The sequence below is a fragment of the Mya arenaria genome, chromosome 11 (assembly GCF_026914265.1).
Source record: "Mya arenaria isolate MELC-2E11 chromosome 11, ASM2691426v1".
NCBI lineage: Eukaryota > Metazoa > Mollusca > Bivalvia > Myida > Myidae > Mya > Mya arenaria.
In genome coordinates, this window is record NC_069132.1 from 42,713,832 (window position 1) to 42,729,621 (window position 15,790).

Consider the following 15,790-nt stretch of genomic DNA (forward strand, 5'->3'; position numbering starts at 1 on the left):
TAGTTTACAATTGAGTTTAATGCCACTGTATTTATCATGTCAAACACTAAAATTATTCATATATAACTGCAGTTTCACCGTGAAGCGTGACACATGTAATAAGCAAGCTTCTATTCAAACAAACATACAGACAGCGGTAACATAATAAAAGCAACCAGAGATTAATTTATGGAACACATACCTTCGCAATATCAATAACAGTATAACATGAAATGTTTTATAACATATAAATCATCATTCATATATTTAGAATTATTGATATATTGAGCAAATAAAATGTAAGTACAGGTCTTCAAGACAATAAAGAGCTGATAAGCCATGTCTTTATATTACATAAAGCCAAGCATAATTATACCAAGGACCTATAAACATTCGTAGGTCTGTGATTTTTCGTAAAACAAGGAATAAACAAACTTTACATGTTAGTTAACATTAAATAATGATTATTATCTTTATCATAATTATTTAAGTATAGTTATACAATAATTAACAATAACGGTTGCTTAATAATCAAGGTAAAAATAATAAATACTTGCCGGTTTAATATTAACATGGTACAAATTCAGTTATTTTACTTTATATCTAAAAGTAAATAAACAAACATCGAACAGGCACTGGCAGATACTTATTTGAACACAATTTTGTAAAACAAAGCCCACAGTCAGTCAATTATTGTTAACAATCTTTGTTACAAGGATATTGTTAACATTTCACATCACATCTTTTTTTTGATGTCTGACTCTTTTAAACATGAACAGGTCCCTTTGAAAATACATAATAAAAATGACACTACAAAGTAGTTATAAACAAGATAATGCCAGGTCACTACAAACAGGAACAGACCTCATGGCAGTGTACACAGTAGTTATAAACAAGATAATGCCAGGTCACTACAAACAGGAACAGACCTCACGGCATTGTACAAAGTAGTTATAAACAAGATAATGCCAGGTCACTACAAACAGGAACAGACCTCACGGCAGTGAACACAGTAGTTATAAACAAGATAATGCCAGGTCACTACAAACAGGAACAGACCTCACGGCAGTGAACACAGTAGTTATAAACAAGATAATGCCAGGTCACTACAAACAGGAACAGACCTCACGGCAGTGTACAAAGTAGTTGTAACCAAGATAATGTCAAGAATTATGCAATGTATCATTTTACCAGCATAAGAATATTGGCTAGAGCATGGCAATATTGTGAACAATACAAAAGGGTTTAATAAACAAATACAGAGTTCCTCCATATTCCGTATTCCATGAAAATTAAGGCAAAGTTTTTCATCTGCTTTACAAAAGTAACACATCTCATGCTTAAGGTTAATTACGTGATTGTGGGTGTTTCAATAATGGCTATGATTATAGAAGTGCTCCTCACAACTCAAACCCTGCCATTACTGGTACCTATATTATGAATCTACTGTCAGTCTCAGATTACTGAAATTCTCCACATTAGCTGAGTCAAACAAGGAAAAGCTAAATTCATCTTTAAATCGACCATGAACAAAGAAAACAAAATTCCACTTTAAATGGACCATAAACATGGATAGCAAAATTCCACTTCAAATCAATCATGAACATTGATAACGAAATTCCTCTTTAATGCTCTATTTTGAAGTTCTTGGGACCTTAGGATATACTTCGAGATAACAAACATTCGATATCACCAAATTACGAAACATGTCTACTTAAACCCAAAATATCAAAATAAAAATTAACATAACCAGAACATCGAGATAACAGAGTACTACATAGCAAGCTTTGATAGTATTTGAGTGAAATCTTATCAATAACATTAAACACAAAGTTCAACCGATCCTAACATATCAAGAAGGCACATCCTTCACATCACTTAGGTAAAGTTTGCTGATGTAGGGGAGGTAATACGAGCCAAAGTAGAGTTGCCCGCCCCTGTCTTCTACCTCACTTACGGCGGGGATCTTGTTCCCCGAGGGGTCGTGTAGGGTCCGAGTGATCTCCCCTTCCTCGTTAAGATGAACCACGAGGCCATAGTTTGCTGACATGTACTTGATTATTGTTTCCTGGGACAGGATCTGCATCAGGAAATATACATAGAGACAGTTAGTTGGATAGATACTATACCTTTTTTATTATATAGAAGATAATCGTTTCTTTCAGTGTAAGATCAAAATATATTTTACTGAGTAAGCACCAAAATTTATTTTTTATGAGTGGCATGGCTTCAAGTGAAATATTCACTTTTGGTGTTATGTGGTAAAATATATTGCTATCTTACACTAAAAAAATCAATTTTTCTTTTTATTATATTCGTAAAATGGGAATTTAAAGTCTTTTAATTACACTTTTTTAGAAAATCCGGTAACATCATTTCAGAAATGATATTGTTGGAATTGTGTCAAAGCCCTGTGAGTGCTGACATTTGATTTGGATATTTGATATGACTAAAATGATCAAAACAATAAAAACCATATGTTTGTGTACGGGTCCTTCTGAGCTATTGGGTAATATTTTTTTGACAACACCTGAATAAATAGAATTGAGTATATCCTGTAATGCATGGGTTCTAGTTATGGCAGATTTATTCACCATTTATAAATGGTACGTTAGAAGATAGTTCAGAATGCATAATATATACAAATTAAGTTTTTTTATGAGCTACATTGAAAGTTACGGACGTTACTCAACATGCTTTGACATTGGTTTGACATAAAAATAAAGTGCTAAATTGGAGATGAATGTTAATTTACAACAAGTTGGATGCACAGTGTACATGCCCATAGTGATCATTTCTCAAACATTGTAATGTAAAAAAGAATAAAACATTAAATTGTAAGTGTTACGGACGTTACCCAAATTTTTGGACTTTACATTTGTTTCTACATATCAGATTTGACTTCTAAACTTATATTAGCTTTGTAATCTCTTCATTACAACGTAGACTATAATGTATGTACTTTGTAAATGTTTATTTGAAGGTAGGAAACAATTCTGGACAAAATAATGTTCGGATGTTACTGTTGACAGTTTGACCAAAATTCTGTTTGGACGTTACTATTGACATAGGGCATTGGATTAAAGCACCATATTATATTAAAAACCAACAAATTACATGCCCTATGGGTAAGAGGTACCTAAAATGCATGAGAGAGAGAGAGAGAGAGAGAGAGAGGAGAGAGAGAGAGAGAAGAGAGAGAGAGAGAGACACCTGACGATGGTACTACTGACCTTTATATGAACCCGGTTGGAAACATGTTATGACAATTATCAAGGTCACATGTTCTCTTGGGTGGACACAAAATAAAAGCTTCATAACTTTATTATTTTTCCCTCACCGTTTAAATATATTCTTTTGGTGGGCGAATTGGTGTGCCGCAACGTTATATATATAAAAACACTTCTTGAGTTCGGCATTGGAGAAGTTTGGTAATCTATAGCTCTAGGCTAACAAGTATTTCTCCCTAATAGTCGATTTGCCAGATAGAGATTATTGTGCAACTTTATCTGTGATGACATCATTTTCATTGTTACACATCATTGCTCACCCCGGACAAGTTGCACAGTGATCTCTATCTGGCAAATCGACTATTACCCTCTAGGATGGACCCTGCACACGGACCTGGCCCCAACGTTATAAACGATACTGAAGTATTTCCATAACTTTATTTGTTTAACTGAAATCGCCTAAATTATAATAGAAAAAATACCACAACAAATGATTGGTTCTCCCCTGTGATAAAGTCAAAGTCTAATTTAACTTAAAAATCTGAACACGGTTTGAACTCTTCTGGATGTCAAGAACAGGGTTCTCCCATACATGTGATAAAGTCAAAGTCTAATTTAACTTAAAAATCTGAACACGGTTTGAACTCTTCTGGATGTCAAGAACAGGGTTCTCCCCTGTGATAAAGTCAAAGTCTAATTTAACTTAAAAATCTGAACATGGTTTGAACTCTTCTGGATGTCAAGAACAGGGTTATCAAGGTGGCGAGTAACTGATGAATGATGCTCCCAGCTGACATCTTCAACTATTGGCCATTTAAATCCACCTCTGGCAGCTTCCATGTAACGAAACAACACTTCATCCTCCTGGACATCAATAACCTGAAGTCAGATGAAGACATTGGATGAATAATTAGTCAGACTGACACATTCAATCATTACAAATCAGTAATATAGTGTACTTAATGCTCATTTTTATCATCATCATCATTATCTATAGATGTAAAAGTAATAAAAGGCACTAGAGTGCAGGGGCTGTATTCACAAAGCTATTTAGGAAAGACATTGGACGTAAGTGAAAATTTCAAATGCAGATTTCTAATTCATTTTCAGATATACTTCAATGAAACTTGTCATAAAAAGTTTCATTGAAGTCGTATAGTTAGTAATAGAGAAGTCTGCATTTGAAATTTTGACTTAAGTTTAAGATTTTGTGTGAATACAGCTCCTGCACATGTCTTTTAGTACTGTTACAGTAGTTGTAGCATTCTGGTGTTTGTTGACAACAATATAAAATAGCTGAATGGAAGAAGGCAGTCATTCATCATCAACTTCTGATTTCATCATCATCATCAATTGTAAAGCAACACTCATGATATGAGTGTTGCACCTGCATGCCTTGATTGGACATTATACCAATCATCATCATCATCATCATCATCATCATCATCATCATCATTATCATCAGCATCAGAAAAGCAACAAATGGTATTCAACTAAGGGTGATGCACCTGTCTGTTAGTATTGTAACAGCATTTGTAGCATTCTGGTTTGTTTGTTGACATCATCATACTATTGCTGAATGAAAAAGGCAGTCACCATGATATCATCATCACCATGGATAGGTAGATCATCATCATCATCATCATCATGGATTGTTAGAGCTAAGTATAACTACATATATCCCTTTATTTACTATAAAAGGTATGTTACATGTACATCATACGACTATGTCTGGATTTAGGTGTTTTATACAATAAATTCATCTTATACAATAAATTCATCTTATGATTGGAAAAGAGTTTTGGTGGGTTAAAACAAAATTTACTTCAGAATGGAGTTGATAGGCAGGAAAAACACTGGACATTGTAGGTCATATAGGGCCGATGAGTATGATTATCATGAAAATCAACATGAATGACATCCTGTCCAATAATGCGGTGTTCGGAAACTAATAGAGCCCGCCCTCCGGCCGGATCGAACACGGGACCTACCGCTACCTATCAATGTTTGTGAATCCAAGAATAAATGGAAAGTTCTGTAACATAACAATGTTTCAAACACAAACATATAAAGTGAACAATAACTATTAACAAGAACAAAATAAAGAAGTCGTTCAAAGCAAGAGACAACTTTGTTTTAAGTGTATACCTCTGCTACAAACAGTTTTCTGTTTTTACTGCATGGCAAGGCAACTTCCACGAATCCACCCAAGTTGAAATTCAACCTGTATATATATATAATTATTTATAATATGGACAGACTGAGACAATTGAATGAGACAATATGAGACAGCGTTTTACGACGTCATGTCAACACGGATCAGTCGTCAATAAGCTTACGACACTAATATCATGTCAAATTTAACGTCCGTACACAAATGTTGTTATTTATATGAATTCTGTTTTATTCAACTTAAATGTTTCATGTGCAATCATATTTCTTAAATAAACATACATATTATTCATTCATACAAGTTTTAGCACAAGATTGTTTATAGATATAATCAAAATCTGTTTGGACGTTATGTAGAACACATTGACATACAGTTTAGGTGTAGAAGTAACGTCCATACATGAAAACAGTTTTATTCCTCTATAATATTACTTCGGATCTGTTTTTTCTCATTTACTTGATCATCAAATCAAATGTAACACATCTTGCAAGTAATGAAACAATATTCTATCAGATACATTCGGAATGTAGATCTGTATGTACAGATGTTATGGGTTGACGTAACAAAAAAACAAAAAGTCATTGTCCAAAATAACGTCTGTGATATTCAAGTGTTTCATGTACTTCAATGACATTCTCTCAATACACTGTCTGTACAGATACATTATGTGAAACATGAAGTGTTTTTTACCAATAAGATGGTGATTGTAAACTATAATACAATGCAAGAATGATAATATAGTATGTGGACGTTACGTTGGCAGTGTAGACTCAATGCATAGCGTTGTCCACGTGTAACGGGAAAAACAAAATAATGGTCCAAACGTAACGAGCATGCTCAATACAGACGATAACTATCGGGAGGCCCCCAGTATGCCGAGTGAAAACATCGAAAATCCAACACATTGTCATTTGTCATGTATAAGGAGGTTAATAAATCACCCCAATACATGAATACAGTAGAAACACAATATGACAATCATTTTCGGTTTGTACTACGCCCGTTATGCGCTTAAGAACATGATGGACCGACACCAACTTACCTCCTTTGCATCCATGCTAATTTTCGTTGTGTACACCGGGGCCCACAATTGATGACGTAGTACACAACACTGCGTTTCCGAAGTATAACATGTTTATAAAATTACGTAGTTTTGTATTTAATGATAAATAACCGGACGTTATAGGTTGGACCGACACATTAAACTTTGTGAATAAAAGTTTATAGTGGCGTTTCTGATCATCAGATTCAGGTGCAACGCATAAATATCGCGAAACCAGTGTTTCTTCTTGTAAAAGACCGCTCACATCACACAACATTATATGCATGGACGTATCGAGATTCCAATGTTTTCATGCAAAAAAATGGACCGACATAGTAACGTCCTAATGCACTTGTTTATCGGGACAGAAATACAAGAAAACAAACTGATTTAATCAAACTATTTGCGTATTTATATACATACTTTATTGTTGTATTGTTTGTTTCTAATTGCTGTAATTATGAAGCAATATTTACTTTTTTTTTACAGTTTGCATGATAGCACTCGAAAATGTCACAAATAACGTCCCCAAAATCGTCGTTTTTTAACAAATATTTAAAGTTTAAAAATTATTCCTAATAAACAGGACATTTTAGTTATCGTTTACTATATCCTTGATATAAGTTTTGAAAACACAAATGTTATTTATTTATATTCCAAGTATAATTGCAATTTTACAAGCATTTTTATAAAAAAAAAAAAATATTACTCAATAGCTCAGAAGGACCCGTACAGATCAAAAAATGTTTGTCTTTATAAAGGTTTTTTTTTATAATTAATAGCTACATGGCCACATATTCCCTGGTTAAAAATTGCCAAAATATCACTTACATTCTTTTACCTGTACATAAATCATACGCTTTTTTCGTTCATTAAGTTCAAATGTGTTAATCATAATAAAATTCAGGTCAACCTATATTGCGCCCCTAGAACCTATGTTGTGCTCCTTTAAACCAGAACATTTACCTTAGTAATAAATCTCCTCAGCCATGGTCTCCGAGATGAGAAATCCACCATGGATTTGCCTGGTTTCCTAACCGTTGCCATGCCGACCCAGTAGCCACCAAGACTGCTGCGGCGTATGTTGTCAGGCAAACCAGGAAGGTTGTTGTTGAATGTTTCTAGTTGCCCTTTCTTTGAACCCTCCAGGTGGTATCTGATGTAAACAAAACAACAAAATTAATGAATTATAATATAATAGTTTTGAAACAGCTTGGCAATAGTGAATTATTCAGTTGTTGCTTAAATTTTATCATGATATACCCACCAAGAAAGATGGCTCACATAGCTGCACACAGTCGGCATATTGTACATACATTATATAATTTATATTACCATAAAGTACCTTGATCAAGACAGACAGCTACCTACATGTATACAACTGCCAATGTTGTAGATTCAAGCAGGACAGCTTGCTTGTTTCTGGTCAGGTGTTCACCACGAGCCTATTGGACATACACTGTTTCCATAAAACCCTATAAAACCTCAAAATGGATTTACAGTATCATCTTATAGTACCTTAAACATCACAACTGTCTACCTAGTTGTACGCAATTGCCAATGTTGTACATTCAAGCAGAATAGCTTGCTTGTTTCTGGTTAGGCGTTTACCATCAGTGTACTTGACATTTTACCAAAAAGCCTCCTATAACCTCAAAAGAGACAATATAATCCTACAGAACCTGAAAGATTAAGACATGCTACCTACTTGTGCACAGCAGCCTGTGTGGTAGAAACGAGCAAGATCGCTTTCTTGTCTCTGGTAATCTGTACGCCATTTGCGAATGGTATGCCGGTCACCAGCTCCTCGGTTGTGTTTGTGTCCGGGTTGTACGCAATCAGCCTGGGGAATAATAAAATGTATGCTACTAATGACTCATCAAGCACTACCAATGTGTAAGGCATGTTTTTTATTTGTGACATCATTGTTTATTTTACTGCTGCCCTCTGATTGGACAAGGGCAAAGTCATTTGACGAATGGTAAACCATATTCTTAATTCGGTCATTCCTTTTCACACACATTAAGTGCCAATAACAGGTTTTCTTTTGTTCATTCACGAAAAATAATGGCTCATTCCATGCCAAAAAATAAAAAAAGTTGTCAAAACGGTCATTCTGTGAGAGTGCAGCTTTAATGCAAATGTCAGCAAATAAACTTATCAAATCTTTGCTGTCTGATATTGAAAGCTCTCAACCTTAATTTTAGGATTGATCCTGAATATTTTCATCCCTAGTTCATACTGCATAATTGCAGGAAAAATATTAATCAATCCTTAAGAGAGCTCAGGATTGGTGCCTTACCTTCATGTGTATTTACTGTATGTATTGATAGCAAGTTTAAATGGTCATTTTATTAAGTACCTTTATAGAAATACTTGAATCTCTCTTAGAATTTCCATCTGGCGATTCAAAGACCCTCATGGATGACACATTTTGTGTCTTTGATGAAATTCATGTACCCCAATTAATGGATGTATGCACATGGTGAATGCAATCTGATTCAAGTATCTTTAAGGCACAAATTGTCTTCGGATCATGTCTTTTGTTTTATTGAAGCATATCAGTCTGCACACAGAGCAAGTTGTAAATGAGAAAACAGCATGGTAAGATAGATGAGCATTAACACGAGGAAGCTCAGGACCAACCTAAAATCTCAAGTTAACAAAATTAATGTAACTGTGGCCAGGGATGCAGGTTTTCTATGGCAGGGTAATAATCCTTAGAGTTTAGGGTACTATTATTTTACCTGCCTGATGTTTCTGCTTCCAGAATGCAATATCTATTATGCCGGCGGTCCCATTTGGTACTGGACTCTGACAAATAAATGGTTCCATCGGAATCAATGTCAAGGTCATTGAAAAATTTTGGCTGACGGCCATTTATGGGGGCAGTAGAGGGCCATAACACTGTCTTGTCTCCTGAAAAATATCAGATTTTTTTAAGTAATTCTTTGTCTTAAAATTAAGCCTGAAATGGAAGCCAAATAATATAGATTGGACGCAGGAAATTTGTTTATTTAAATTCTTGGAAATAACAGTGTCTCCTATACATATAAATTTTCGGTAAATGTACATGCACTGCTATTTGAATTAGATTTCATTAAAATATCATTAGCATTGCAGTCTAAATAGTGTAATAGTCAATGAAATCATTAAAACTAGAAACACCGCATGTGACAAACCCATGTTCTTGATATGGGCAATAAAAAATTAATTTCTTGTATGTTACCTTTTCAGTATGTTTTGGAAAAAATATCTTTTTAAAGGCAGTATTCTGTACTGATAAAGAAATACAAAAGTGTTGTCACCTGTGGCAACGTTGACTTTGAAGAGCCCAAGGTATGCATCAGCCACTATCAGGTAGCCGTCAGCGTCTATTCTCATACCCAGGGGGCGACCACATGTCGGCTCGTCCTCAAACCGGCCTGTGAAGCGAATAACAGACAGGGTGAATGTCATGAAAATGTAATGCACATTGAAAGGTACGTTACATGTATGTCTTTTAGTAATGCTATACATGCAGTAAAATAGGATTTCTTTATTTTCATGAATCTCTATAACTGTCAGCCTCGAAATTTTGGGCTGTATTAAATTAAGCATTTTAGTGAATATTTTCAACTAAATAGTGAAAATTTTGTTAGTTGTGACAATTATTATTTTAATTACTCTACTTTTCACCAGAATTATTCATATGCATATATTGTTTAGACCATTTTCTTACTAATTTTGATATTTTCTGTAAACAAACATTTTTAGTTTTCTTAAAATTCTAATCAGGAAAACGCAATTTTCCATTAGGTTGAAAATTGTCACGAAGATGCTTCTTGAATACAGCCCTTAAAGCTGCACTCTCACAGATTGAACATTTTGACAACTTTTTTATTTTTTGTCTTGAAACGAGCCAATTTTTGCGAAAATCCATGGAAACCAGTTTTATAAGACTGCTGACAAAAATATGATCGCAGGTTTTCATAATCAAGTTCAAAAAATGATGTTTAATGCATATTTCTAAAACCGTTAGTAACGGTTTAAGCCAAAAAACATTAATTTTCAAACGAGAATATGAAAATCTGCAATCTGATCTTTTGTCAGCAATCTTATATCATTGGTTTGCAGATATTTACGCAAAATTTGCTCTTTCCATGACAAAATAATAAAAAAGTTGTAAAAAATGGTAAATCTGTGAGAGTGCAGCTTTAATCAACAAAATGAATCAAAACATCACAAGAAGACAAAACTTTGGTTAGTTGGTAATAGTCCTATTTCTCAAAAACATAATTCAGAATTTTCTAACAAAATGTTGAAGTTTCAAAAAAATTGCTTCTGTAAAGTATCTATAATTATTATGAAAACTAAAAATTCTATATAAAATTGATATTTTACTGTTTCAATAAAGTTTTATTTAAGTTTATCAAAGGATATCCCATTTTACATTTAATGCACCACTTATAATTGCTTAATAAATTACCTCCCTTATTTTCAGGGTTGATTATTTGAGTTATTTCTCCTATATTCCATGTCGGAAAATAGCTCATTGAGCTAATGTTTCTTGTTAACACATACCCAACTTTTAATAAAGATTCTTGCATCTTGTCTTGTAGTCTGCCATTACCCCTTGTTAAACTTTTAATTGTATTGTTTAAAACCACGAACAGAGTGGCGCACATAGAAAAATGAAGAAACACACGTAAGACCACCACCTTACCACAAGGAGGCACTCCTAGCCTCGTCAGTTCTCTGATTTGTCCTTTGTAAATCTCCATGATTCGACCATCCGCTGTGCCAGTGTACATGTACTCTACAAGTCATTTACATATATGTGAAAACATGTTATAAAATATAGATTATGAGATATTTTTAACTTTAATTAAAAAAAATATATATTTACATCACGGAACAATTAATGCATGATTTGATTATTTTTGTACTTGGTAAGTTTTCGGTCTCCTGAAGGAAGGATATATCAACCATATTTACACAACAATTTACATATACGACTCAATTAAAAAGACATTAATACAAATATATGTTACAGTCATTTAAAAAGTAGTAATACATTCACCTAAGACCTACCCCCATCGGAGACCATGGACTCCGCCCCTTTGACTTCTCCAAGAAAGAGCTTGGTGGCTTTCTGCAGGTGGGTGTTGGGCTTCAGTGGACCGGTCCATTGTGGGGGAGTTGGGAGTCTGAAAGTGAGTTACAGGTAATAAAAGTCACTTCTTCATCCTCATCAGAGAAAATGACCTTTGCCCTTTGATTACCCCAAGAAAGTGATTTGCTGCATTCGAAGTGGGTTTGGGTTTTAAAGTGAGTCCCTACACTGTGAGTAAAGAGGACAGATTGAAATTCACTTAGTGTATTCAATTAAATATACCTCTGCATTCAACCCAATGATGAGCATGGTGGCTTTCTAAGCTTAAGGTGGTTGTAAGGCTGAAGTGAAGCAGTCTGTTACGGGAATGGCGTGCAGACTGAACATCAAGCAAAAACATAAATCACTTATCATTAATGAGTATTAGTAATGTAACCCCAACTTTTGACATTGATTATAATATGAAGGGGCAAGTTTTTACCATGAAGTTTTTACTGCCATTTGCAATTTTAATTGAAATATACATATATCACTTCTTCATTATGTTTATAAAAATTCAATAACCTAATGCAAGAACACAATAACTGCCTCTATTTCTATATGCAGTTATCGAGTTATTGCACTAGGGTGATGATGTTCTGTCTATGTTAAGTATTTTTCACCCAGAAAGCGAAAAACTCATGAAACTTCTATAATATGAAGATAAAAATAAGAAATACATACGTGTAAGACACTGGGTCAATAGGGGATGGGATAAACCAGAGAACTACAGGCAACACCAAAAACGTCAATCCTGTGCTGATTAAACCAGCTTTGAACCACCTGCAAAAAGAGGCATTACTTACATGATGGGACAATAAGCCTACATTCTACATCCGGTCAAAAGCTATTCATAGCTAATGTTTCTTTGTTATATCATACCTACTGAAAGTAAAATTTGATTTGATTTCTTTGACACTCCATTGATTTTAAAGTTCTCAGACACAGCCAGCCAAAACACAACTATATTGCACCAGTCACTTGTAACCACGGCCCCTCCAGGTCCGGGGAATAGCGAGGACTTTCGGTCCAGCCAACCACGGCTAAAATCCTCGCCCTGCGGTGACGCACAGATGGTAAAATCCCCGCCAAACTCCCCTGCACCCCAGGCACCCTAGCTAAGGCCCATTCCCCACTGTATGTAAAGCGAAGACAAAACCACCGCATTCACCCGGCATTGCGGGGCAACCTTAAAGGTAAAAACATGGCCCATTTCCCCGGCTATCCCCGGACCTGGGGGGGGCCGTGGTTACAATTGACTGGTGCATAACAAAGTCATGGCAGCCACAACTACATGTAAATCAAGAATTAACACAGTTTAAGTGATAACTGATAATAACTGCTCATACCCAATGGATGTGTGGACCTTCTCTGTCTCAGATTCCTCTCGCTCCACAACCCTGCCCCTGGCTCCCTGCTGTCTACGCCTCAGACCCTCGCCAGACATCTTAGCTTTAATAGTTAAAATAAGTTCAAATATAAATTTAGGAATTAGCCATTAACATTTAGAGAGAAAATATTGTCTATCCTAATATTATGTGAACAAGTGTCAACACCCACAGTTGATGACACACATTGCAAAATGTTAATGGTTGTGCTTAACCCAAAACGCCATTTTTACAGTTGACATTTTTACGGAGGAAAGTCGCCAAAGCAACAATAATTATTTCTGATTGCAGATTAGCGACTGCACTGGAAGGAAATAAGACTTGCATCCTAAACAGTCTTATTCGATGATTGCAATAATTGGCATAAAGTAAAAAGACAAGGTAAAATTATTATATTAATATCGTACTAAAATTTGACTTCCGGGTGCTAGTTGAACGATCGAAATATTATGCTGATATAAAATTGGCAAAAGGCAAACTACAACTATATTTACGATTGTTTAAGATGGCGATATGATGTTTAACTTTTTTGTGTATTGAGGGATATCAAAGATGGTTAACAAGATTATTTGCCATTTACCGTACTCATACCATCTCAAGCAAGTCTACCCTGAACCTATTGAAAGCGGATGGGGTGTCAACGGGGTATATCCAAACTACCTGCTATGGCTATATAGATTCTACCTTGGGGACAGAGTGCGTTGTTTTTGCCACACCCCTATGACCACGCCATCGATTACCAAAAAGACAAAACCATTCCCAAGCTTATAAATAATGATGGGGGGGGGGGGCTGTCACTTGTACTTATTCACAAGAATTGTAGCTTTTTTAATACTAGTAATCTATTAGATTATCATGAGAATATTAGTATTAAAATTATAATTATAAGACTTTAGAATACTAGTATAAAAACTATAGTTCTTGTGATTTAATACTATATACAGTTCCCCATCATTATTTATAAGCCTTGTAATAGTTTTGTCTTTTTGGTAATTGATGGGGGTGGGGGTCAAGGTGTGCGCCCTGCCCCTGTACATTCTAATTCATTCTTGTCAATCACAAACACTTTTTTTCGAAATGACATGTCAATATGCCAATTCTGAACCCAGACTTATCAAAGGATGACTAAAATACTCACTACCGATTCAATGTAACAGACCCCTTCCACCCGGTTTCAGCGTGCATAGGAATTCGGCTAAATCATAAATGCATGTGTCTCGATATTTCAACCTCAACCGATTATGTCGTGTTTTGATAAAGTAAGAAAATAACACATGGTACTATAGCGACGCGCTAGAGTGTCCGCCTTCAGAGCTATATTATATAGACATTTTAAATGTCCACAGATGTGCTCGATTTATTTCCCGAAAATGATATAATTACTGCATATTAACACGCTTGAGTCAGTTAACTGATCTATGTTTTGTTTAAAGTCTGACACTGTTCACAGAATTTATGTTGGCAACCTTTTTTAACTGGTTAGAATTAAGTTACTTTTATGAACAAACAGCAACTGCGGAAGATACGCATTCGAACAGAATTTGGTATTTCCAAGCCTAAAGTCATTCAATTTGCATTAGCGTTTCGATCACTTTACAGCAAAATAAAGTATTTTCTGTCAGATATATGAGTAACTGTTAACACTACAGTCGAACCCCGTTGGCTCGAACTGTATGGAAAGGACCGATTTATTTATGCTGAATGTAAGCATTCCCGCTTGGCTCGAATTTTCCGAGGCTCGAGGTATTTTCGCCTACGGGGTTCGACTGTAAAGCTCTTAATGAAATTTTGATGATGTTTTCTTATTTTTGAAACGAGCATTTTGTTCACACTTCACATGAAACAAATTGTTACGTTGTCCGATGAAACTTTAATACATGTTTTCATATAATAAATAATGCTTTAAAAAATAGATAATTAGCAAACAGTTTCCAATCAATGCAAAACTAGAGGGATATCTACCCACGAAAAAGTTTGGCGCAGCTGGGAGACTAGAAAACAGCAGAAAAATCATGTGACCTCAACGCACATGTAGATTGATATACGTAGTTCACGCTGCCGCCGAGCCGTCAGTGTACATGAACGCTACGCCTGAGATCACAGCATCTACAGTCAATATTGTAAATGTTGAACTCGTTTCTATTCCATACATTTCTGAATCAAATTCAATTAACGACAAAATTCAAGACTAAACGTGTAATAAGTGGCTGTGGTATCAAGTTACAAGATCTGCATTTCAATACATTTATAACATTAAAAACGTAAATTGAAATCAATATACCCATGTACGCTGTATTCATTAGGATACTAAATCGATATTTATATTTAATACCATGTTGAGTAGTTATTGAACTTCATAAGAACATGTTTGAGATTGGCAATGGCTATTTAGTTTAGTAAAGATGTCATCCGCATGGTACAGTGCTGAATTTGTGGGCAAATCACCAACAGCTGAGAAATGTGGAGGAAAACTAGATCAACCCGTTCTTGATTCATTAAATGGAGATGGCGCTGTCGAGACCCACTTGCCTGCTGACGGATTTCAAGCCAGTGATCGGCTGCCTGGTGGAAGAAATACCGGTTGCAGTGGCCGACCGGCAAGTGGCAGCGATGGCCGACCGGAAAGTGGTAGCAGTGGCCGGCCTGCGAGTGCATGCAGCGACCTGTCTTGTGAGAATCATCCGGAAATGATATTGGATACGTTCTGTGGTTTCCATGACGAGGTGCTGTGTCAGAGATGTGTAACTCTTCATCACAGGTAATTGTGTTTACGAGTTTGTGTTTCACTATTTTACCATACGAAGATACATAGTCATAGGAATTGTATTGTCCGGTGTCGTCGTC

General features: G+C 35.4%; 3 protein-coding genes across 4 annotated transcripts in view; 2 read left to right on the forward strand and 1 right to left on the reverse strand.

The window, feature by feature from the left end:
* Positions 1–13,385, reverse strand: LOC128208254 (adipocyte plasma membrane-associated protein-like). Of its 2 annotated transcripts, XM_052911740.1 has the most exons (10): positions 13,354–13,385; positions 12,908–13,010; positions 12,243–12,341; positions 11,498–11,613; positions 11,130–11,222; positions 9,733–9,849; positions 9,172–9,343; positions 8,133–8,267; positions 7,391–7,580; positions 1–2,059 (listed from the first exon to the last, which is right to left on the reverse strand). In XM_052911740.1, exons 2-10 carry the CDS (start codon positions 13,003–13,005, stop codon positions 1,832–1,834), a joined length of 1,248 nt encoding a protein of 415 aa, XP_052767700.1. In that variant the 5' UTR covers positions 13,006–13,010; positions 13,354–13,385; the 3' UTR covers positions 1–1,831. The 2 variants fall into 2 exon arrangements, with proteins under 2 accessions (XP_052767700.1, XP_052767701.1); XM_052911741.1 differs by lacking the exon at positions 13,354–13,385 and having other exon boundaries at positions 12,908–13,140.
* LOC128208255 (uridine diphosphate glucose pyrophosphatase NUDT14-like) overlaps positions 13,180–15,790 on the forward strand; it is a 15,078-nt gene continuing 12,467 nt past the window's right edge. The window contains exon 1 of the mRNA XM_052911742.1: positions 13,180–13,327. The gene's annotated coding sequence lies outside the window, so the exon portion shown is untranslated. The remainder of the gene's footprint in view (positions 13,328–15,790) is intronic.
* Positions 15,255–15,790, forward strand: part of LOC128208253 (uncharacterized) — a 2,406-nt gene continuing 1,870 nt past the window's right edge. Inside the window, exon 1 of the mRNA XM_052911739.1 lies at positions 15,255–15,704. Within this exon, the coding sequence (XP_052767699.1) occupies positions 15,349–15,704 (356 nt within the window). The 5' untranslated portion in view covers positions 15,255–15,348. The remainder of the gene's footprint in view (positions 15,705–15,790) is intronic.

What these genes read in the sequence shown, in the direction of transcription:
- LOC128208254 (XM_052911740.1), bottom strand. Translation starts at nt 13,005, where the DNA reads ATGTCTGGCGAGGGTCTGAGGCGTAGACAGCAGGGAGCCAGGGGCAGG. An exon ending in ATTGACCCAGTGTCTTACAC is followed by an intron (nt 11,614 to 12,242) that starts GTATGTATTTCT and finishes ACTCACTTTCAG; the next exon opens with ACTCCCAACTCCCCCACAAT. An exon ending in GAAGCAGAAACATCAGGCAG is followed by an intron (nt 8,268 to 9,171) that starts GTAAAATAATAG and finishes ATTATTCCCCAG; the next exon opens with GCTGATTGCGTACAACCCGG.